Source organism: Egretta garzetta, unplaced genomic scaffold, assembly GCF_000687185.1.
Source record: "Egretta garzetta isolate BGI_Z169 unplaced genomic scaffold, ASM68718v1 scaffold131, whole genome shotgun sequence".
Lineage (NCBI taxonomy): Eukaryota > Metazoa > Chordata > Aves > Pelecaniformes > Ardeidae > Egretta > Egretta garzetta.
Genome location: NW_009258478.1, coordinates 335,013 through 358,168, shown reverse-complemented (window position 1 = coordinate 358,168; position 23,156 = coordinate 335,013). Strand labels below are relative to the sequence as shown.

General features: G+C 47.0%; 1 protein-coding gene across 1 annotated transcript in view; it reads left to right on the top strand.

Moving 5' to 3' along the window:
• RNF213 (ring finger protein 213) overlaps positions 1–23,156 on the top strand; it is a 56,854-nt gene that overhangs the window by 15,637 nt on the left and 18,061 nt on the right. Inside the window, exons 17-45 of the mRNA XM_035899235.1 lie at positions 318–491; positions 764–925; positions 1,211–1,812; positions 2,116–2,281; positions 2,920–3,137; positions 3,703–3,843; positions 4,052–4,213; positions 4,666–5,806; positions 6,454–6,647; positions 7,045–7,197; positions 7,915–11,508; positions 12,410–12,546; positions 12,873–12,968; positions 13,406–13,524; positions 14,102–14,224; positions 14,932–15,011; positions 15,825–15,972; positions 16,318–16,453; positions 16,878–17,066; positions 17,512–17,651; positions 18,088–18,242; positions 18,600–18,812; positions 19,203–19,384; positions 20,151–20,271; positions 20,383–20,483; positions 20,755–20,934; positions 21,470–21,633; positions 21,729–21,831; positions 22,531–22,645. Of these exons, the coding sequence (XP_035755128.1) occupies positions 318–491; positions 764–925; positions 1,211–1,812; positions 2,116–2,281; positions 2,920–3,137; positions 3,703–3,843; positions 4,052–4,213; positions 4,666–5,806; positions 6,454–6,647; positions 7,045–7,197; positions 7,915–11,508; positions 12,410–12,546; positions 12,873–12,968; positions 13,406–13,524; positions 14,102–14,224; positions 14,932–15,011; positions 15,825–15,972; positions 16,318–16,453; positions 16,878–17,066; positions 17,512–17,651; positions 18,088–18,242; positions 18,600–18,812; positions 19,203–19,384; positions 20,151–20,271; positions 20,383–20,483; positions 20,755–20,934; positions 21,470–21,633; positions 21,729–21,831; positions 22,531–22,645 (9,209 nt within the window). The remainder of the gene's footprint in view (positions 1–317; positions 492–763; positions 926–1,210; positions 1,813–2,115; positions 2,282–2,919; positions 3,138–3,702; positions 3,844–4,051; positions 4,214–4,665; positions 5,807–6,453; positions 6,648–7,044; positions 7,198–7,914; positions 11,509–12,409; positions 12,547–12,872; positions 12,969–13,405; positions 13,525–14,101; positions 14,225–14,931; positions 15,012–15,824; positions 15,973–16,317; positions 16,454–16,877; positions 17,067–17,511; positions 17,652–18,087; positions 18,243–18,599; positions 18,813–19,202; positions 19,385–20,150; positions 20,272–20,382; positions 20,484–20,754; positions 20,935–21,469; positions 21,634–21,728; positions 21,832–22,530; positions 22,646–23,156) is intronic.

Below are 23,156 nucleotides of genomic sequence, written 5' to 3'. Positions count from 1 at the left end.
AGAACATAACTTCTTTCTTTGGGAAGTTCTAACAAGTTACTGCTACCCAAAATGCAAAAGTGTCATGTGAATGGATCAAAATGGCTTGTGTTTCCTCCACCGGTTCTGGGTATGGGCTCTCCATGGGAGAGGTCTCCTGAGACCCTGGCTGTTCAGAAAAACAGGAGGGGTTGGAGGGTGGTGCGATGAGTTCACGGGCTTTGGGTAGGGATTTGAACAGGAAATGGAAGGACTCTGTATCATGACACTGAAGAGTTACTGATTCTGCCTAGTTTTTGTGACTGATCTAGGTTTTACATGCCTTGTTTCTGGAACAGGAAAAAACACAAGGCTCCTAGAAAAACTTACAGATGAAGCAAAGAATATAATGGCCATGGCGGACTCTGTGTTTATGAGCGTCACCGATGACATCCAGGAGGGATGTATCCTTGTGAAACATCTGGAGGAGATTCTCCAGCATGAGAAACAGTTCATCTCTATCTGGGAGATAAGTAAGAACACCAGTCAAAGGTGGCATTGTGGGCTTATGGTGTCATTGTGGTGATTGATGGCCTACTCTGTTAACCTACTTCGGTGATTAGTAATGCTAATTAGGTGCTTCAGCAGTTAGCAGCACTGCCCTTGTATTTCTATGGAGCTCCCAGCTCCAGTTTGTTGTTTGCATTTCACTGTGGTGTTTGTGACTCCACAGATCCAAACCTGAGTTATGGGTGCAGGGGGTGGGAAGCATCTGCCTCCTGACTACCGATGGATTTTCTTTCAGAGCACCAGCAGCTGTTACCACAAGAAGGCAAAGAACTACTCCAGAGAGAACTGAAAGAATTGCTGCAGAGGAGGCAAGAAGAAGTAACACTTGTCAGAAAAGAGAAAAAAGCAATAGGAACCTTTCTGAGCATGTGTAGGAAGGCACAGGCATCTGTGAAAGGTAGTGTTTTGGGGAAGCAATCTGGAAGTGGCAACTCCAGAAAACATAATTTTCTTTGGAAATGACTAGGCTTTGTAAAGGGGTCTTATTCTAAACCACAGCAAGGGTGTGGTGGGGGGAGGTAAACCTAGAGCATTTGAGGGATCAAACGAGTGCTTATGCATCGAATGATATTTGTAAGGGTCCACATGCGCAACAGCATTTTGCGACTGGCGGATTAGACGAAGTAAGCTGGACACAGGCTAGACAGCTCCTCTGACTCTGATCTATCTCTCTGCTTTAAAGTGAATGTAGGTGAAGTGGAATTTCAACACTTGGAAGATCTTTGCATGAAAAGACTAAATACGGTTGTGAATGTGGGAAAGAGACCCCTACAGACCTACTACAGCTTGAGCCCAAAGCTGAAAGAATCTGCCCAGAAAATGCACTCATTTAAGGATAGCCTGGTCTTCCAGCAGTTCTGGGAGGAAGCAGCGCAGAAGGTGGGAGAGGAATGTGAAAGTTCAGAAGAGGAGGACGAGGAGGAGGAGGAGAAAGTTGTTCTTGCATTGGACCTTGATAATGTTTTCAGCAGTCTCATTTCCCCTTGTTTTGAGAGCTACGAAAGGCTGTATGATGATCTCAGATCAGGAAATCTCACACTTTCTGCAGTCGATACAATTTTTCAGGAATTCACAGATCATCCTGAAGATCTCAAAACTGAACTAAATGCCATATGTAAGCTTAGGCCTGGGGAAGGCAGAGACTGGGTTGATCAGCGATTTCAGCAGATCCAGCAATACCATGAAATGCATTTAACTTTTGATGCTGCAAAGATCATTGCCAATGTCAAAGAGATTCTAAGCCTCTCTGGTGACTTCAGTATCCTGGAAAACTTGTTGGACATAGTAAGTATTCACTTCTTCAGCTCTGTGCTGTCAGGGTGTTTGCTAGAAGGCTTGGGTAAATCCGAACCTTCCTGCAAGTCTATCCCAGCCTGTCAAGAGCCATTCCTTGACCCAAAATGCTTATTTGAGATAAAAATTAGGTGTTCAAACAAAGGGCTTTTGTGTAATCTTTCTTAAAAGAGAGAAGATGGAATTCCTCTGTTTGGGATGTCACTTCACAGAGGGCTTTTATTTCCCTGCTGGAGAACGGGTTGTATATCCCATCTCCAGACTGAATATTTGTTTGCACTGCTTGCTTTGTAGACAGAAAAGCTTGAATCATACAAGACACAAAAGCTGGACTCCATCAGCCCTGAGCTTATGCATGCCAAGAGACTGCTGCAGGGGATCACAGTGAACCGTCGTGGCTGTCTGAAGGCGCTGGCCCAGCAGAAGGAGTTTGTCTGCTGGGTCAGGGAGGCGCTGAAAGGTGTGTGGTTGCTCACCAAGGGATTGGGCAGACAGTACTAGAAGGGATGCCAGTTTGTGTGGGAGCAGAAGAAATGCCATGTCCCTGACCCATCTGCTATCTTTATGCCTTCACAGCTTCTGGTATTGATCGTTACAAGCATCTCATACGGGTTTTGGTATGGAACGTGCTACGAAGTAGTCCCTTTAGACATGCCCGAGCCACTGTAGTCTTGTGCAGCACACAAACCCTGCCCAATAGCTGGGCTCGGTTGGAAGGTTTGTAATAGCTGCCATTCTTCGGTTCACACCGGTTATTTAAGAGAACAGAGGCCATGCGTTTAACAAGATGGCAGTGGTCTGAGTTGTGTGTCTGCCAGCTCAGTTGTCTTACATGCACGGACACCCCCGACCCTTTGCATTGCTTCCGTCCTGGCTGTGAATCTGCTGTTCGTGGCAATGTGGAGAAAAGCCAGGGCCAAGGATGTCATTAATGTGGATGAATCACCTAGTAAATTGCCGGCAGGATGGGTGGAAAGAAGTTGCACAGGAGATGCCATTCCAGAGCATTCTTTCTGCATTTTCTGTAAAAGGTGGTGATGTGGAATTGCATTAAAGCTGCCTCATTTGTTGTTCATTCATGTGTTTATCTCATTTAAGATATAAATGAGCTGAAAGTATTTGTAGACCTGGCCTCCATCTCTGCTGGGGAGAATGACATGGATGTGGACCGTGTGGCGTGTTTCCATGACACTGTGCATGGCTACTCTTCCCTGCTCTATGAGCTTCGGCAAGACTCAGGTTTTGAGGACTTCATGCACTGCTTGAATAAGCTGTGGCGAGCCCTGGACAGTGATGAGAATCTTCCCAAGAAACTGGTGAGTTCTGCTGGAGCAGGTCCTCTCTGCATCCTCTCACGTTTCTGCCTTCCAAGAGTGGCTGGAAGATTGACTGCACAGGGCAAATGCACTTGTGTGGGGACATCGCAGCAGGCCTTGTTATTGGAAGAAAAATGTCTTATGCTTCCATGGCACAAAAATTCCCTGCAGCAATTGTAACTGGCATAGCAGGGATTTCTCCAGAGCCTGCTGAGGCTTTCAAGTGTGGCATGGTGTAGCTTTGCTCTTGCAAGGGTTTGAATGATGATGCAGAAGAGGGAAGGCAGATGCCTGGGAACTCTGTCTTATTCTTTGCAGCAGGGCATGTTTCTACAGCAAGAGGCATCGAAGCCTTGTGGCCTCTGTTTGTTCAGCCTCCCATGGTGTTGGTAAAGAACAGCTATGCAGAAAGATCAGGCTGTGGCCAGCAGTCATTCCTTTCTTCCTTCCCCATCCTGAAACTCTTATGCCAGCCCAAGCTGTTTGTCCTGGACACAGATATAATCCTGGAAAGAAGTGCCAGGTCTGAGCAATTAGGGCAGTGCTGTGTCTTCTCTTCCCACAGTGTGCTTCAGCTCACCATTTAGAGTGGTTGAAAATAGTGAAAGAGAGCCATGGGTCTGTGGAGCTGTCGTCGCTGTCACTGGCAGCTGCCATCAACAGCAGAGGAATATACATTCTCAGAGCACCAGCTGATGGCCAAAAGGTGAGGCTGCTTGGCTTTCCCTCCCCTCCTGCAAATAGCACTGCTGTCATGTTGGTGGCTGTCAGAAATGTGCTGTAGCTTTTCTCCCACTTTGCACAGTTCATTTTTGGGGGCTGTTGCCTCCTAAGTGTTCCCCTTGCTGGGCGTAGCGCTGCCTCAGGAGTGGAACCTCAGTGCACTTCAGCACTAACGACTTGTTCTCTGGCAGGTTTCTTTGGACAACGTCCTGCGCTTCACCCTCCCGGGGAGCTCTGGGGATAATGAAGCATCACGGAAATACTCTCTGGCAGAGCTCCGTGAACTGCAGAACAAACTGATGCTGATGTCGGCAAAGGGCGAGCAAGGCTTGGAGGTGGAGAAGTTCTCTGAGGTCAGATTTCAAACCCAGTGAGTTACTGGTGTTGAGGCTGGGGTTGGATTTTGCCCTGAAGATCAGCTTTGAAGACTGGTTTGCAGCTGAGTTGCTGGGGATGAATGGTAGCAGGCAGATAGATGTTCCTACCTCTTTGGTTCCCTGTTGAGGTGGAACTCAGCTGGAGACTGGACAGTGGACTGGTACCTTCATCCTCTAGCTCCACTGGGGATGGCTCCTGGCTGAGAGGGTTGCTGTGCTTTTGTAGCAAGCAAGGGGGGTTCCTTACTGGCTTCCTGGGGATGCTGCTGTTAAAAAGCCACAGGCTTTTGTTAGTGTACAAGGCCTGACACACTTGGCTTGGGACCAAAGACTTTGTTTTGATTGAAAGTCTTTCTTGTGATTTCATAGCTGGGACTTGTCTTGGTAAATCAGCTTAGTTTTTTTCTCTCTCCTTTATTCTCATGCAGATCTTTTCCAATGTCCAAAGACTTGCCCAGGCCTTTATAGACCTTTATTCAGCTGGGAACTTGCTCTTCCGGTCCTGGCTTGCTCATGTGTATTGTTCACCCAAAAAAGAATCATGTGTTCTTATAGACTTCTCTTTGAGACTGATCCCAGCGCTAGAAGGGCAAGGAGATGTCGGAGCTGTGCTCCCAGGCCTCTGCAAGACAATGGAGAGTTTCCTGGAGAGTTGGAAAAGCTTCATGTATGAAAAACGATTCCAGCATTTCTACCTGAACTACTACACTGCTGAACAGCTGGTCTATTTGTGCACAGAACTGGGGCAGGGGATGCCCAGCCAGGGCGCCCTGATGATGCTCTCGTTCCTAAAACACAACTGCACCATGCAGGATGTCCTTAGAGCCTCCAAGAGTGAAGTGCCTCCCAGCTCAAGGAAGGCTATTTCTGACTTCCAAGGGATGCTGGATGGGGAGAAGGACCTGATTGTGCGGCTGGAGTACATCTGGGCGTGCTACATGAGCAACATGGGCTCCTTCCTTCCGAACTGCCTGGATATTGATACGCTCGGTGAGCGACTGAAGAATCTGGCCAGCTGGGAGAGAGAACATGTCACACGAGAATTCCCACAGGATCTTCTGTATGTTGGTCAGCCCAATCTCATCACATGCCCTCGCTCCGAGGTGCTCACATCTGCTCTGGCTATTTACATGAACAGCCCCGAACAGCCCCTTCCCACTTTTGATGAAGTTCTCCTGTGCACTCCTCAGACCACTGCTGAGCAAGTGGGGCTCTTCCTCAGGCGGTGCCTCATTCCCTGCAGCGGAGGAGAGAAAATTTACACCATGCTGTATGCAGATGAGCTGAGTTACGATGTCAGCTGCAGAGCAGAGGAGCTATTCCAGCACCTGCAGCGCTGCAACAGCACCTATCGCCTCATCATTCTGTGCAGCTGCGAGAGGGAGCACAGCTACATCCCTTCTGCCTTCAGCCAGTACAAAGTGCACATGATACCCCAGAGGCCACTGGCTGAAATCCAGCAGTACCTTCAGCACCACTACAGAGTCGCTCAGCCTTCGAGCTCGGCTGCTTCTGTGTTCAAGGACAATATGTGTGTTGGGATTGTGTCCTCCAAAAGAGCTGGTGTGGGTAAGATGTCACATGCGCAGCGGGGTGTGCCGAGTGTTTAAAAAATAAGAGCGGGGTTCACTTTGCCAGGTTTTCTGCCCAAGTCATCAGCATCTAGTCAAAAGAACAATTCAGACTACAGTCAGTGGAGTGAGGTGAAAGCTGTAAGGACAGCTCATCCTGTGTTGATCTGGGGAACAGCAGGGATGCAGACTGCAGCCAACTGCAAACAACAAGCCCAAACCATTGGCATTGCCCAAACGCTGGCAAAACTAGTTTCTACAGGATAAGATGGGAAACTTGAGGGTGCTTTTATCTTTGCCAACAACCATTTCCCCCCCACACACCATGTTTTGACTTTAGAAACAACCGCATAGTAGAATAGATTCAAGTCCTAATAAAAAGCAAAGCCCTTCTCAGGTCGTCTAAGCAGAACAAGCCATGTGGATAACGACAGCCTTTGGTAGCCACCAACAGCAATGGCTTTCATTCCAGGCTGCAGCTGCTCTAACCAGATTTAGGCTTCTGGAATGCCTTTTAGGAAGGTTCAGAGATCTCTGAGGACAGGGTACTTAAGCGTTTGACTTCCTTCTTTCTATTATGACCTTAATATGATGTATTCGATACTGATGGCTTTAATTCTTTTGGTATTTTTTTTATGATAACAGGGAAGTCTCTGTATGTGAAGAGGCTACATGAGAGACTGCAAGAAGAGCAGCCTGACTATACAAAACTTCTGAAAACCATCAGACTAATTGAACCAGAAGTGGATGAAGATAAAGTGCTAAAATCTCTTCTGCCTTTTCTGAAGAGAAAACACCAGACAAAGCCCATGATATTCCATTTTGATATCACATCTTCAGTAAGTACATTTCTCCCACAGGTACCTTGTCCTAGAAGTTCTCTGTGGATCCTTGCAAATTGTTTCTTTAAAACTTTTGTTTCTTAGTGGGCCATTTCACTAGGACATGCTTTCTAATTGTTGTGTACGTAAGTAACACAAAAAACTCTTTGCCATCACGGTGGTTGAACTCTGGGACGGGTTCCCTGGTGAAGCTGTAGAGTCTCCAACCTTGGAGATATTAAAAACCTGATTGGACATCGTCTTGGGAAACCTGCTCTCACTGAGCCTGCTTTGGGCAGGGGCATTGGACAAGGTGCTCTCCAGAGATCCTTTCCACCCTCAACTCTTCTATGATTCTGTGAAGTTACGGTGCATAAATAGAGAGGAAATGCATTTGCCTCTTTTCTTGTGATAGGTACAAAGTGGAATTCCAGAGTTTCTGTTCAAGCTGTTGGTTCTGCAGTATCTGACAGATGATAATGGAAATATGTGGCTACGGCAGAAGTGCCATTTGTATATCATTGAAATCCTTGAGGTGTCACCACTGCCAAGGAAAGCAGCGAGACACGTATGTACACAGCAACACTTTATTTCTTTGAATTTCTCAGTCAGTTTGCATGTATGTTTATATGTAGGTGCACCTGAGTTGTGAGCCTAACTGTAAACATAGCATAGGAATTCCCTGCTTGTAACAGATGAGCTGTGCATCTCCATTACAAAGTGGTGTCCCCGGTCTTGTGCAAAGTGATATTAAAACAAGACCATAAATGATACCTGCCATGGTTTCCTCGGGTTGGTAATTTCTGAGGGCCTGCTAGTCCAAGCCTCACTGGCCCCACTGTAACTTTTACAGGAAACATAAAAATATAAAATCTAATCTTCCTTGTGTTACTTTGCATGTTTGACAGTACTCAAATGTTCATATGCAGCCATAAGAACAGAGTGTAGAAATGACAGGGCTGAATAACAGTTTCTCGGGTTTAGTTTTCTTTTTCTTTGAGGTAGCACTGAGAAGGGGCTGGAGGTAACGAAGGACTAATGTTACGGGAAGGAGACTGTAGGAGGAAATAGGATTAAATAGGATTAATTGTTGCGATGCCTTTTAAGCGGGGAAAAAGCGATGCACAGGGGAAAAAGTATCACAGTTGTATAGACTAGCTGCTGTTATCAGTTAGGTCTGTGGTCTTAGGCAAGAATACTGTAAGGACTGTGAGAAGATTAAATAAACTGAAGAAGATTAGGGCTACAGCTTTGTGATGATGTATTTTCTTTTCCTTTACTCCAGATGTCAGCGAGACAGAAGTATAATTTCTTTGATGTGTTCCCTAAAGTAACATGCAAGTCTCCTAAGGAAGTACTAGAAATGGAAACCCTTGGGAACCAGTCTGGGGATGTTTCGGATCCAGGCATGGACGAGGAGGAATTTTGCAGTGAAGCCTTCCAGAGACCTTTCCAGTATCTGAAAAGGTTTGACCAGGGGTGCAATCTGGACACGTTCTGTTACAAAGCGCACTCTGTGGAAGGGAACCCGGCAGAATGCCTGCAGCAGTTCCTCCTGCACTGCGGGATCACAGATCCCTCCTGGTCAGAACTCCGAAACTTCACATGGTTTCTCAATGTTCAGTTGAGAGACTGTGAAGCTTCTGTCTTCTGCAACCCTGACTTTGTCCAGGACACTTTGCAAGGTTTCAAAAACTTTGTTGTTAACTTCATGATTTTAATGGCAAGGGATTTTGCAACACCCTCCCTAAACATTTCTGATCAAAGTTCAGGAAGGCAGTCCTCCAACTTGGAGAACGTTGCAGAAGAAGATCTTCTTCCTTTCCGCATTCGGAAAAAGTGGGAATCGGAGCCTCATCCATATCTGTTTTTCAATGAAGACCATGTGTCCATGACATTCATTGGTTTCCACTTTCAGCCGAATGGCACTGGTGGTGTTGATGCCATTAACCCTTTGAATGGCAATGTTATCAAGAAAAATGTCATGACTTCACAGTTGTACAATGGCTTGTTACTCCAGAGAGTTCCCTTCAATGTTCCCTTTGATCAGTTGCCTCGGCATGAGAAGCTAGAGAAGCTTTGCATGGTTTTGGGAATCCCCTGGGTAATAGACCCTGATGAGACATATGAGCTCACAACAGACAATGTGCTGAAAATCTTGGCTATTGAGATGCGATTCAGGTGTAACATCCCCGTTGTCATCATGGGAGAAACAGGCTGTGGGAAAACCCGACTTATAAAGTTCCTGTGCAAGTTACGCAGAAGCTACATAGAGGTAGAGAACATGAAGCTTGTAAAAGTTCATGGGGGCACTACTGCAGAGATGATTTATGCCAGGGTCAAAGAAGCAGAAGCCCTTGCTAAAACCAATAAGCAGCAGCACGGGTTGGACACAGTCCTCTTTTTCGATGAAGCCAACACAACAGAGGCTGTAAGCAGCATCAAGGAAGTTCTGTGTGACCACACAGTACAGGGGAAGCATTTGGTCTCTGGCTCTGGCTTGCAGATCATAGCAGCCTGCAACCCTTATCGGAAGCACACGCCAAAGATGATTCAACGCTTGGAATTAGCTGGGTTGGGCTACCGTGTCAAAGCAGATGAGACAAAGGATAAGCTTGGATCAATTCCACTGAGACAGCTTGTGTACCGGGTCCATGCACTCCCACCCAGCATGATCCCATTAGTGTGGGATTTTGGGCAGCTGAACAACTTAACTGAAAAACTGTATATACAACAGATTGTACAGAGAGTTACTGAGCACGTCCCAATGAGTCAGGCTGAAGCAGAGGTAATTACAGAAGTGCTTTTTGCTTCCCAGCAATACATGAGGCAGAGGGACGATGAATGTAGCTTTGTCAGCCTGCGGGATGTAGAACGCTGCATGGAAGTTTTCAAGTGGTTTCACAAGCACAGTAAACTACTGCTGAGAGGACTGGAGAAGTACCTTGCTGAGAAGAAAGCTCCAAAGACCACCGTTGAGAGAAACAACGTTATCTGGTCCTTAGTGCTGGCAGTCGGGGTCTGCTATCATGCATCCTTGGAAAAGAAGGAGGCATACAGGAGTGCTATGAGCCAGGTCCTTCCAGAACCTTACGATACCCAGAAGAAGATTTTGGAAGATATCTCCTTGATGCAGGACTTATTCCTGAGTGGTGTGCACCTCCGAGATACCATAGCAAGAAACTTGGCCTTGAAGGAAAATGTCTTTATGATGGTCATCTGCATTGAGTTGAAGATCCCTCTTTTTCTTGTTGGGAAGCCTGGGAGCTCCAAATCCCTTGCGAAAACGATTGTGGCTGATGCTATGCAGGGCCAAGCAGCTCATTCGGATTTATTCAAGGAGCTGAAGCAGATACATCTAGTGTCTTTCCAGTGCAGTCCTCTCTCCACCCCAGAGGGAATCATAGGCACTTTCAAGCACTGCGCTCGATTCCAGGAAGGGAAGAACTTGGAGGAGTATGTCTCAGTGGTGGTTTTGGATGAGATTGGGCTGGCAGAAGATTCTCCCAAAATGCCCTTGAAGACTTTGCATCCCCTTTTGGAAGATGGCTGCATAGATGATGTCCCTCTTCCTCACAAAAAGGTTGGCTTCATCGGGATTTCCAACTGGGCTTTGGATCCTGCTAAAATGAATCGAGGCATCTTTGTCTCGCGTGGTGACCCCAGCAAAGAAGAGCTCATAGGAAGTGCAAAGGGGATTTGTTGCTCAGCACGCGGGGCTCTGCAGAAGGTCGAACAGTACTTTTCTCATTTTGCAGATGCATATGAAAATATCTGCAAGGCCCAAGACAGGGAGTTCTTTGGTCTGCGTGACTACTACAGCCTCATAAAGATGTTTTTTGCCTTAGCTAAGAACTCCAAAAGTGAGCCGACACCTCAAGACATAGCTGAAGTTGTTCTTCGTAACTTTGGTGGCAAAGATGATGTCAATGCCTTGGAAATATTCACCTCGCAGTTACCAGAGAAAGGAGAAATACGTGCTCGTGATATCAGTAGACTTGAGCTGATAAAACAAAACATTTACAGCAGCAGTCAGGATGGTGATTGCAGGTACCTGCTTGTGTTGACTGAGAATTATGCAGCGCTGCAGATCCTCCAGCAAGCTTTTTTTACTGCCCGGCAACAGCCAGAAATTATCTTCGGCTCCAGTTTCCCTAAGGACCAAGAGTATACCCAGATATGCAGGAACATCAACCGTGTGAAGGTCTGCATGGAAACTGGCCAAATAGTTGTGCTCCTCAACTTGCAAAACCTTTACGAAAGCCTCTATGATGCCCTCAATCAGTACTACGTGTACCTCGCTGACCAGAAGTATGTTGATTTGGGACTGGGCACCCACCGGGTGAAGTGCCGAGTGCACCCGAAGTTCCGTTTGATAGTCATCGAGGAGAAAGACGTGGTATATAAGCACTTTCCCATCCCACTGATCAACAGGCTGGAAAAGCACTACCTGGATATCAGTACTGTCCTGGACAAGGGGCAAAGAGAAACTGTGAAAGAGCTGAAGAAGTGGGTGCGTGAGCTGACTGTGGCCAACACAGAAGAACACTTCATAAGCAAGCAGAAATACAGCCCTTCTGATGTGTTTGTGGGCTACCACTCCAACACCTGTGCCTCAGTGGTCCTGCAGACAACGGAAAGGCTGAAACCAGTGTGTCCTCCTGGTGAACTCATGTCCTGCGTGAAGAAAGAAGCCCAGCTGGCGCTGTTGAACTGTGCCACCCCAGACGCTGTGATCCGCCTCTGCAACTCGGTGGGTTTGTTTATGGCGGATTCTCTGGCCAACACGTACTTCAAGCAGCAGCAGCACATGTCGTTTGCGGACTTCCTCCGAGCTCACGTCCGCGCTGAGTCCGGGTACCAACCGGTCTTTACAGAGGTGAGTATCTTGCAGTGCCCTCTCAAAACCCTCCCAACCTGCGCTGAGGTTATTGCTTTATACTGCTTGGGCTGGGTTAGTGGTTACACCCAGGTAAACTGGATCACAGCCTGGCCGCTTGGTGGCCAGGTGTGCAGAGGTGGGTGTTGCATCCTGAAGAATCTCATACCTCCGCTGTACGTGAAGCAGTATTTGATGCTCCCTGACAAGCGGGGGTTTTAAGTGAGTTCGAGCAGCTGATGCCTCTCCTTACTTTGACAGTAGTTCTGTCTCCATGGACACAGCTAGCAAAACAGGCTACAGCCTGCAGAAAAAGATTGTCGGGAGCCTTTGAACCCTCATTTCTTTATGTCTGCCTCTGGTCTTAAAGATACAAAAGATTTTAACCCAGCTAAGCCACAAACAGCCAGAGATCTTGTGGGCATTCATTGCGGTAGCTCTGGTTTACTTTGCCTGGTACCAAAACTAAAGAACCTCAGCTCAGATTGGCTGGAGATTTTCTCCCTCTCCTGCCTCACATGGAAACAAGGGGCTTTCTCTTGGGGCTGGGCTTGCCGCTCCCTGAGCGTGCTGGAGGGAGGGCAGCCGAGCAGGGAAGGCACGCTCCAGGGATTTACGAGGAGCTTCTCAAAGCCTCGGCTGCCCCTTCTCAGCTCCCCACTGCCCCATCTCTGGCAGCACCAAGAGTCGTTGTGTCCAGCTACCCAGCAGTGGCCCTTGGGTTGGTGTAACAGCCCCTGTTGCCCCTTTGCCTACTGGCAGGGCAAATAAATGGGGGTTTTGGGGCTGCAGCCCAGCTCTGCAGCAAGTTAGCAGCATCTGGGAGCGTAGACGAGTAAGTCTCTACTGCCTTCCTACCGCATTCCTGAGCAAAGAACAAACCTGTGTCTTGCACCCCTAGGTCACCACCTTCTCGAGGCTTCTCACTAGTGCTGACATGGCTTGCCTGGAGAGAGAGGTGCAGGGTAAAGCACAAAGGCCTCAAATCCTGTCCCTGCAGCAGTTTGACACAGAGTACTCATTCCTGAAGAGCATCCGGTGAGTCTGGTTTTGCGTTATCCTGCTCTGACTGGGCTGTCATCTGGGTGGAAGATGCGTGGGCAGAACGTTTGGAGTAACACATAGGGAAAAGGGAGGCAAGAGGCCCTGCCGTGCTGAACAGCGGATTGACTCGGTGCAAACTGTATTTGGCTCCATCATACAGAGCTGGGGTTTTGAAGTTATACCATCCCTATAGGATGAGTGTTTTAATCTCTCCTTCTGCCTGCAGCAGCTAAAGCTAACGCGGAGTGACTACCTCTACGGTCTTTAATGTTTTGGTTTTACCCTTAGTGACTTCTTTTAAATCCCCTTTTACTCTTCAGAGATTTCCTTGATGCCACGTCAGGAACTAAAGTCCTTATTATTCAGACAGACTTTGAGGATGGCTCTCAAAATGCCCAGCTCATCGCCTCAGCCAGGTAAGTCAGGTGTGAAGTGGTTCCCAGCTAGCTGTTCTGCTTGGTGACTCCTCACCCCCCTTTGGTTGTTAGTGCTGGTTTGGGGATTTCAGAGCCAGGAACGTGTAAGCCTTTGTTTATTCTGTAGTGGAATTAATCTAGAAACACTAATTATATTTAAAATAATCATCCATAACCCAAGTCAAAATAAACTTAGATGAGTCAAATTACCCAATAATCCCCTTTGAAGTTTGAGTTCTTGCCACTGGCTGCAGAAGTCCTGAAGAGCTGAGGATCAAGGTTATCATTCGAGGCATAGCTAGAGGTGGCAGGCTCGGCATAGCCTGCCGCGAAGGTCTGTATGGGGGAAGAAACGTGCCCTCTTAGAGAGGAAAGACTTGTGGCCATGAACTTTTGTCTGTCTTTGATCCGTCAGCAGTGTTTTCTCTTTGTTGCAGATACACTGTTGTTAATGAGATCAACAAGCTGGACCTGGGAGAAGCCTCTGTCTTTGTTTACTTTATTCTGAAGCTTTCCCGGGTGGAAGGAGGAACGTCTTACGTGGGATTCCATGGAGGTGGGTTGCTCCTCACTCTTCAGCTGGCTTCAGGCAAACATACCAGAGCAGCATTTCTCTTCTTCACGTTCCTTTCTAATGCCTGAAAACTGGAATCGGTATGTCCTGTGTGTTGTCAGAGCTGCTTCCCTTCCCCCGGGGCAGTCCCTGTGGGTGTCAGTACCTTGGAGTCCTAGTCTGCTTTGTGAGAGCACCTTGCCTTGCCCATAGACAGAGGAGCCCTTTTTCTAGTCAGCTGGAGAGCAGCAAACAAACATGATGCTACCTGCGTTGGTGTATTGTCCTCCAGGAGGCTCCTGAGTACGTGCTTACATGCTCTGCTTTCAGCAGCAAGGTTCCTCCTGTGTGTGGTGGGTTCTAAGAGCCTCAAAGCCCCGGCAGCGTGCGTGCCCTGGCAGTCAGGGTAGCGTGCACATTCAAAGTGAATTGCTGCTTTCCCTTTCCACATCAAGAAGTGAGAGTAAGCAAACTCGATGTGAACTGCTAGCCTACAGGTACTGGGAGATAATTCCTGGGAAGCTCTTAGAAGAGCATGATGCCAGCATGAAATTTTTCTTTTTTTGTCCTCTGTCTTTAGGACTGTGGCAGTCGGTGCATATAGATGATCTCCGCAGATCCAAGGACATGATCTCAGATATGACTGCCCTGCAGAACCTCACCATCAGCCAGTTGTTCAGTGAGGATTCATGTAAAACCAAAGGTGAGCTGCCTGCTGGCTGTGCCAGCCAGTGCTGTTGATATGCCAGCGGGGAAAAGGGGAGATGCGGTCCCAGACTTGGTGCTAGTGGAACTTATGCCTGGTACAACATATCTAATGGTTTTTTCCCTGCTCAGCATCTGTTTTTTGTGGGGGTCACTGCATGGCTGCCAGCTTGTATTTGTATTTAGTTCGTTACTGCAACTTTGGGTCATCAAGTAAGGTAATTGGTAGGTGTTTTTTTTGACAAAAATGTGGCATTTGCACCGAGTGCTCTGTCTCAGCACAGGAGGCAGCAGGTGCTGCATGGCAGAGACCACTGACAAGGAGTAACTCCAGAGAATATCTCACCTTCATGAATATAGAGCTGTTCACCTAAACCTGTAGGAAGCTTAGAAAAGACTTTTTCCTTCCCCTCAGTTTTTTCTTGCACTTCCTCCTCCTTCCTCCACACTGCCTTACAGGGTTCTGTTAGAGCTTAGTGCATTAGCTCTGTGTGCCACATTTTTTCTGGTTCTTGCTGCATGAAGCTTGACAGCCCTAGCAGCTGTAGCTGTGTTTAGAGAGGTGGATCCCAGCTACTCATGCAGGTGATAATGGATTGCTGGCAGATTTTCTGCTCTGGGATGCAGTTGCCAAATAAACGCTTATCTGACCGATGCAGAAGTGTACTGCTTCTTTCTAATAAAAATTCTACACCTTAATTGTAGCTCTGCCTGTGAATGGAGAACAACAGGAGGAAATTGAGGTGCCACTTGACACACCAGTGCCAGAAGCAGAGCAGCAGGAGGTCAGTTCGGAATACATTTGTCTGCTGTTTAGCTGTCAATATGGTGCTCTGCTCTGTCATCCATAGGTGCAACACAACTTTTGCGTCCCCATTCACTTGAAATCCATCAGGAATATTATTTGCATCATGAACGTTAATGATCAGACACAAATTCCTCGCCCCACAGATCAATCAAAATCAGCACCATTGAAGAAGTCAACCATTCGAAGGACCCTCTAATTCCTTAGTCATTTCATACTCCTAATTTTTAAAAATCAGTTTTACAAGCTGAAAGCTGAGAACTGTGATTCTGAGCCTGCCACTCCAGCGGTTTGTGCTTTCTGACCAAGGTATGCCTTTGAAGCCGTGCTGGAGCTGGCTGCGGACTTTGCTGTGCTGCCACCGTGTTAAAACTGGCTCGTGTTCCCCTGACAGCATAAACTGGAGGACGCCCAGTATGAGGGTGACTGCATGTGGCTTTTGCCCCTCTAGTGCCTAAGCATCTCCCAGAGAGGGCATATTTTCCTCAGTCACGTTTATAATTTCCACTTTTCCCCCCTGAACTACTGAATTTTCCCCCTATAGGAGTTTTATCTTAACACAAATGCTGTGTTGCATGCCAGTTGGAAGGGGCCACAGAAGTCGCATCATGTACGTGACAGCAAAAGAAGAACTTAGATTTGCAGCCTGAGATGAGAGCAAAATTGGAAGATGGGATGCCAGAGGAACAGGCCCTTCCCAGAGAGCACTATAATCGTTTTAAGAGGGATGTATTGGGGGCAAGGGTGTAAAACTGAGGAGTAATAAACTTGTTTTCACACTGTTCCTGGGAAGGGTGAAATCCTAGACACCACTGTACTCCTGAGGACCTGCGTACAAAGTGCTGTGGGGATGCTGCGGGACCAAAACGAAGATCTTAGTCGAAGCAGAAAGCGAATTAAGATTCTCCTTGGCCTGTTGTCCAAAGAGGATGACTTTAAAGGTATGTGCTTCCTGGCTGCAGCAGGTAGTGTCCCTGGGCATCTAGGGGACCACCAAAACATTTAATTCACTGGGGACCCAAAGGTCAGTGGTCCTTGCTGTGGTGTAGACAAGGTGGATCTCCCAGGCAGTCTCCCAAGAGTGTGTGTGTCCATGCTCCAGTCTGTTGCTCCTTTGATGGCTGTAGGGCTTTTCTGGGAGTTCAGGTCATAGCTTTTTCTCTAGCTGTGCTAGCTGTGGTGGCTTTTTCTTCCCCCTTGGCCGATTATTGAAACAATTGTAAAATACTGTGTTTGGTGTTATATTTGGGTTTTGATCCAATGCCAAGTTCCCTGTTGTTTTCTAGCCTCTTTCCTGAAGATAACAAAGGCTCGTCTCTCCAGCCTTTTGAAGAAGCAAGAAGAAAATTCCCTTCACCCAAAAAACTGGGTGCTTCGGGAGGCTTCCAACCTCAGCGCTCTCCAGGAGGCAGGCACCTTCAGGTGAGAACACCAGCAATATCTTGTAACCTGCAGGCTTCCAAGAAAAGACTGCTGTGCAGCAGAGACAGCAGTTTTGTGTAATCTGAATATTTGCAGTGTCAGTCTCCAGTCTGTGCTGGAAACTCTGAGGGCAGTTTTGTCCTCTCCTGGCTCCTGCGGGAGGGTGACTTACAGCTGAGTGGGCTGTACTGGAAGAGGAATGCACGAATGCACAAGTGCTTTAAGTGGAACAGTGGGATCACAGGCAAGCCGCAAGTGAGAGAAGTGTAGGGGTTTTTGCTGGTGGTATTTTTCCTCCTTAAAGGCAGGTTAGGACTTTCTCACATGCAAATGTCAGCAATTTTTCAGGACAACCAGCTCCTGATTTGCTCATATCATTGCTTACCTTCCCTTTGGGTTTCTTGGTCTCTTTCTGCCCCCAAAGGCACACCTTGTGGAAGCGAGTCCAGGATGTGATCACTCCATTCCTGGCTCTCCTGATTGCTGTCATCGACAGAAATGGCAATCTGGAGCTGTTGGTCAGGCCGGCAGCTGAGTGGGTGACAAACCTGTGGATGTTCATCTTCAGTGACACAAAACTTCTGACTGTCCCTTACAGCATGGGTAAGAGCAGGTGAGCCCCTAGGAGAGCAGCAGGAGGGCTGGGCTGGCAGCACTGAGACCAGTCCAGCACTGGTTTTAGCTCCACGTGGGGAATTAGCACTCTTGGTGGCTCCCCTGGGCTCTGCCGAAGGCAGCAGGGCAGTTCTTGGTGACTTCAGAAGTCTGTTCTTCCTACGTTATCCCCAGTACTCCTGGGCTTTGCTGTCTAGCTCTTGGCATGCTCACGCTTCTTACCCAGCCCACATGTCCTGCCATTACAGCCCTTTTGCCAGGGAACTAAGTCCTAATGCTACGCGGTTGGCAGGATCAGCTGTATGAATGAGTCCTTCAGTTCTTTCCCCTTCCCTCATCCCCTTCTAGGGCTAATTTCTTGCTTTCTGCAGCTTTCTGCCTCTGTTGTCTGAATGTGTTTCCTAGGCAAAGCCCAGTGCATTAATGACCTTTTAATCTCCTAGCTCTCAGACAGAGATAATTCTGGTGCAGAACAACATGGTGGTGTCTGCTGATGCTGGAAATGAGATGCCCTTCAGCTGGAGGATAAAGGAGTACTTGGATGAGATGTGGTTGGAAGCTCAATACATCCAAAACACTGAAGGTGAGAACCTGGCTTGAGCTCCTGACACAGAGCATCTCCGTCCACCTGCCATGTAAACTCTGGTTTGTCGCTACCATGCCTCTACCTTTCTGTGACCTGGAGTCACCTTCAATCCCTCTGTGCTCATATGATCCAGCAGACCTTTGTGCAACTAGCTTTTCTTTGTGCTTCTCACCATTAGTCTTTCTCACGTATTCTGTGCCCTTGTATTCAAAATGCTGTGGAAATGCCAAGAGTTAATGACAAGATGTGATTCCAGAAATACGACACTGGTGCCTGGGCTGAGAAGGCCTGGCCTCAAATGCCTTGTGCTCTGAATGAGGGGAGTGCTGTATGCATCAGTGATTAATTAGGTGTCAGTCTCTTCAGGACAGAAGCTGTGTCAAACCCAGCCTCCTCCTAATACTCAGCTTTTCTCTGCACACTCATTTTCCAGACCAAGCTGAGAAGTTTGTGGATATCTTCCAGAAAACTGCCCTGGGAAAATTTATCTCTGCTCTGACTGAGGAAGAAAGGCAGATGCTCCTACAGTCCTATATCGTGGACTTTATTGTCTTGACCATTGGTGTGTCTTCCCTAGAGGAGCTGAAGGTCAGTGTCTGGAACAAGAGCCTGGAAACCCTTTGGGTGGAGAGAAGAGCATGATGCCTGTGAACATGCCCTTCTGTATCAATCTTGCCTTCTCAGCCAAAATCCCCCTCTGAGACAGACTGACAGCAAGGTAGCCACAAACCAGATGCATTTGACACTGAGTGCTTGCTGAAATTGCTGAGACCTTACTCAGGAAACCACTTACATAGGAGCACCTATAAAAATCGACACCGTTTAAGGCTATGTTTGTGAAGTACTGATTCTCTTCTTCAGGAGAATTTTGCCAGGATTTCCAGTACAAAATGAATTATAAGAGTTCGTTTTAAATTTTCTTCTAACTTTTTTCTAAACTTTCAGTGTCTGCGAATTGCGTTCTTATCCTGCATAGAGGAATGGAAGGCAACAGCTCCCAGAAGAGAGGAGACAGTGCCGTCCTTGCCTTGGGTGCACCTTGGATACAATCGGTTCAAGAGCCGACTGCAGAACTTTTCTAGGATCCTGGCTGTACACCCCAGTGTGATTGACTACCTTGTTAACCAGGAAGGATACGGAATACCGCATTCAGAGATGGTAGAGTCACCTGTGCCTATTTTGTGATCCTCAGCCCTCGCGGAGAGCTCTATCTTCACTGAATTAGCTAGCATTCAGTCTTCTTTTGATTTCGGCAACAGTAAAGTGGAAAGCACAAGCTCAGTCAAGATCCTCAGCATTAGGAATAATGTGCTACATTATCACTGTTACTAGCAGGATTTAAAATAGTTTGCCCTGCTTTTGCATCAGTTAGTAGGATGTGCTAATGATCCAAGCCGTGAGCATGAGAACCCCAGAGCTTAAGATAATCAAGTAGAACATTATTCAGTAGCACACATGCTACAGCAAACCAGATTGGGAGCCCAAGGTTCATAAATAATTCTGAAATGCAACTGGTGTGTCATACTTACACCCTGTGTCCATATCTAGATTTTAGATGTGTTAGCTGCAATGGTATGTGCTGAAGAGCTGGAGAATCAAGTGCAGACAGCCCACCCAGAGATCTGGCTGCAGAAAGTGAAGAATCTCCGGATGCCTGTGGAATTTCTTTGTAAAGAGAAGGATTTCCAAAGGAGCGGGAGTCGGTGCCATCAGCTGCTGAAAGAACTCGAGTACGTACCACAGACCTGCTCACAATCTTGATCTTTTGCCTTGCTGTTAATAAGAGTATTAGCACAGGCTGAGAGCTGCTCTGATGCTGGTTTTCTCAGGCAAAGACTTGGCAATCTTTTCCAGGTTCCTACTAGGCTCAATTACACACCAAGCATCAAGAACCAGATTTTTATTTTTTTTATTTCCTCATCTCATGTATGTTCTCCCTCTATATCTGGCAGTATCATCCAGTGCATTCCAGCTGGGGTAAGGGGTTATTTAAAATTCTCATTAGATTCCTGTTAACCAGCAATGTCTCCCCACTTCACTCCATGTGTATAAAGACTGTGAGAGATGGGGAACTTCATTGCATCAAAGACTGAGCCTTGTCTCATGGAAGACAAGCCCAGAGAGCTAGCATGGTTTCTCACAGACCTTGTTTAGTTTAACCCAAGTGAAGAAAATGTAGTTAACTGATTTCCTCTCCCCCCAATTATATAGAAGTTAGAGTGTGAGAGGATCTTTGCAGTGGTCTTAGTTCTGCTGCAGTGCTGTCTACGGGACAGGCTCCTATGCCATAAGCTCACTGGATTAGGTGTTTTGTCCTTGACAAAAAGCAGGGCTGATAACCAAAAGGGCAAAGCAAGGAGTTGCATGAGAAGTACACAGATGCTTAGTGGTGAGCGTGAAAAGCAGTGAGATCATTAGAGCGGCCCGATACTGCGCTTCCATTCATGCTCTCAGCTCATAATTGTACTTTTTGAAATTGCGCTTTCCTTCCCACAGAGTCTGCTGGAACCGGGTTTTCTCCATGTCTCTGTTTGTAGAACACGTGTTGTTTGGCATCAACACTCTGATGCCAGAACTTGAGAATTTAGTGAAAAAATATACTTTGCTTCTTGCCAAGGTAAGCAAAGATGTGATTTCAAGCTCTTCCCTGTTTACTTCTGCTGGTCATGTGAATTTTCGTTTCAGGTATTAGAGCCGAGTCATTTAGTTTTGTCCTTTTCCTCTGCAGTGTTTTCAGCACAATTCAGACATGAAGACTCACCCAACGTTTGTTGCAGTGATGAAAGTACTGTGCCAGTGTAAGGATGAAGTCAGCAACAGGCTCTACAGGTAATAACACTGAGACAAGTTGCAGGGTCCTGTAGGAATGTTGCCTATGTTGCCAGCCTATTTCTGGGTGTGAGGCAGTGCTGCATACAATGTAATGAAAAGCCAAGGAAGAGCAGTAACTTCCATTTTATTCTACACCCTGAAGCTAAGCAGTTAGCCAAAAGGTCTTCCATCAGCTCTTCTTGGTCTAGTTGCAGATGAACACCTTATTAAAGGCGTTTGGTAACACAACACTGAAGCAATTGTGTTCATTACTGTTTCTGAATTACAGTAACGATCTGAAGTCGTGTGCGATCTGCCTAGGAGAGCCCAAGGATCCAGTCTGCCTGCCTTGCTGCCATGTGTTCTGTCAGAAGTGCATCAGAACATGGCTAGTGCCCGCGCAGATGCATTGTCCATACTGCAGGGTTGCCGTGGAGGATGTTCATTTAAATGTCTCCGTGGAACTCAGGTACTCCATGCTGTGCGAGGTGGAAGCATTGCAGTGGGGCTGGTTGTGTGGGGAAATTCTGATTCGCACCTCTGAAGTTGAAAACACGAGCAGAAGGGGTGGAGGGAACTCTGCTCTGCTCTTTCTGGAACCGGAACAGGTCCTGTCTATTTTCTGTGTATTGCTTCAAAAGAAGGGAGGAAGTTGCCTTGGCCCCTATAAGAAAACTGTAGTTACAAAACCCTGTAAAGCTAAGGCACTGTCAGTGGCTCAGTCAGACAAGCAAGCTGCTCATCACCTTGGATTGCTTTGTGACAGCTTAGCAAAAAACTCTCGGTAAATGTACTGGCATCACATTGCCATTTGTGATCTCAGTTGTCGTTGTGATACAGCCTTTGCAGACAATACTACCAAAGTGTTGCACAAATCCAGCCTTTTGGAAAGCTGGAGAAGTATCTCATCTTGGTGACTTTTGCCCGTGTCTGCTTTGCTTCATCCATTATTTAAGTGGTTCGGTATTTGAACATTGTCCTAATGCTTTTTACCCTTCCCCTAGAGATGCGATAGCAAGAAATGCGCTGTTCCGGCAGAGGTGCAATAATTTCTTCATAGATGTGGTCACTACCATGTGCTTCAAGGACAACAAACCCCCTGAGGCAGAGGTGATCCGAGAGCTCCTTAACCTGCTGTTTGTTCACAGAAGCTGCCTGAAAGGTTCAGGTGAGCTCCCTACATCCTGATGCTCAGCCTCCTGGAGCTGATTCTCTTGCCACTTTCTCTCACCTGCAAACGTTGTCCTTTTCTGATCTCCACAGATCACCCCACTATCTACACAAAATTTCTGTCCCCATTTAATGATGAAGTGGATGAAACTCCCATCATCCGCTCAGTAATGCTGAAGCTCCTCCTGAAGTACAGGTGAGCAGAGTCAGACAATTGATGGATGTTACGCTAGGGGGTGGTTCAGCTTTGGTTTTCATGACCTCATCAAACCAATCTGATTGTTCTCCTCACTCCCATGCTAGTCATTGAATTTGAATCATTGCAGGTGAAATTCATTCCGTGCCTTTGTATTAGTTATGCAACTTGGCTGGCTTGCATGTAGCTTGTGTTGAAGTATCTGACTGGTCTGTGCCAAGGTTTACCTAGCTATTCTTAACCCAAACTTGTGCTGAACGTGGGTGGCTTGGGTAACCTAAAGGTGGCCGACTAAATTATATGGTCTAGATCAGCAAAGCAATACTCCTCATCCACATACTTTTAGTCAAGAATGATCTTCTGTATGCTTACACAGACCTCTCCATTCACACTAGCTCCTCCAGCCTCCCTTTGCAGTCAGTGTGCAGAAAGCGTCATCATCTCCTAAATCAGATGCCTAAAATAGATCAGATGACTTATGCCCTGGAAGTGCTCGTTTGGCATTGTTGATGCTAAAAGCCTGGCTCAGAGTGTGAAGGTAGATGGCATCTGGCAAAAGATGGCATAGTTGCTTTTCCATCTTCCAGATGGCTCCAGGTGACCCCCACATGGACGTAACTAGTAGCTCGATCATGGTTTAGAATGTTAGTAGCCATCAGTATTGCAGGTGTGGTAAGGGGGTGTTTCTCTCTCCTGTAGCTTCAATGAAGTGAAAAATGATGTGCAACACTACCTGTCCCAGGTAGAGCACAACAAGCTCCTAGAGAAAAATGATAAAAAAGAACTCTACTTGCTTTTTGTCAACTGCTTGGAGGTAAGAGTGCTGGGTAGGTAAGAGCTCGGCAATAAAACTGTTGGAGGAATAAAAAAGTCAGGAATAGAAATTCTTCTGCGATTTTAGGCAAGTTTCTTGTGGACATAACTAGCTGCCCAACTAGAAAGCCCAAAAAGAAGATTATAACAAATCGCCTGGTCAGAACCTGCTCTCCAGTAGTTGGCCCTGCTTTCTGAACCAAGGCTTGTGTATGTTTGCAGCATTACATAAATTCTTCCTTCTCTTGGACACCTTGGACAGACGTCCAAGTGTTAAGCGAGGCCTGATAAGGCTCAAACTTGAACACAGGAGTGCAGAAAGCAGGGGCATTTCTAGTTGCAGTAGCCCACTACTGCACTACTTTCTTGTTTTCACAGACAGCTTTTGTTTGCAGAGCTTTAGGTTGTTATGCTGTTTGGATTGCTCCCTTTCCTCCCCTTGCATAACTTCTAATACTTTGGACAAATTTAAACAAACCTGGCAGCAGGGTAGAGGTTTCATTTCTTACCAT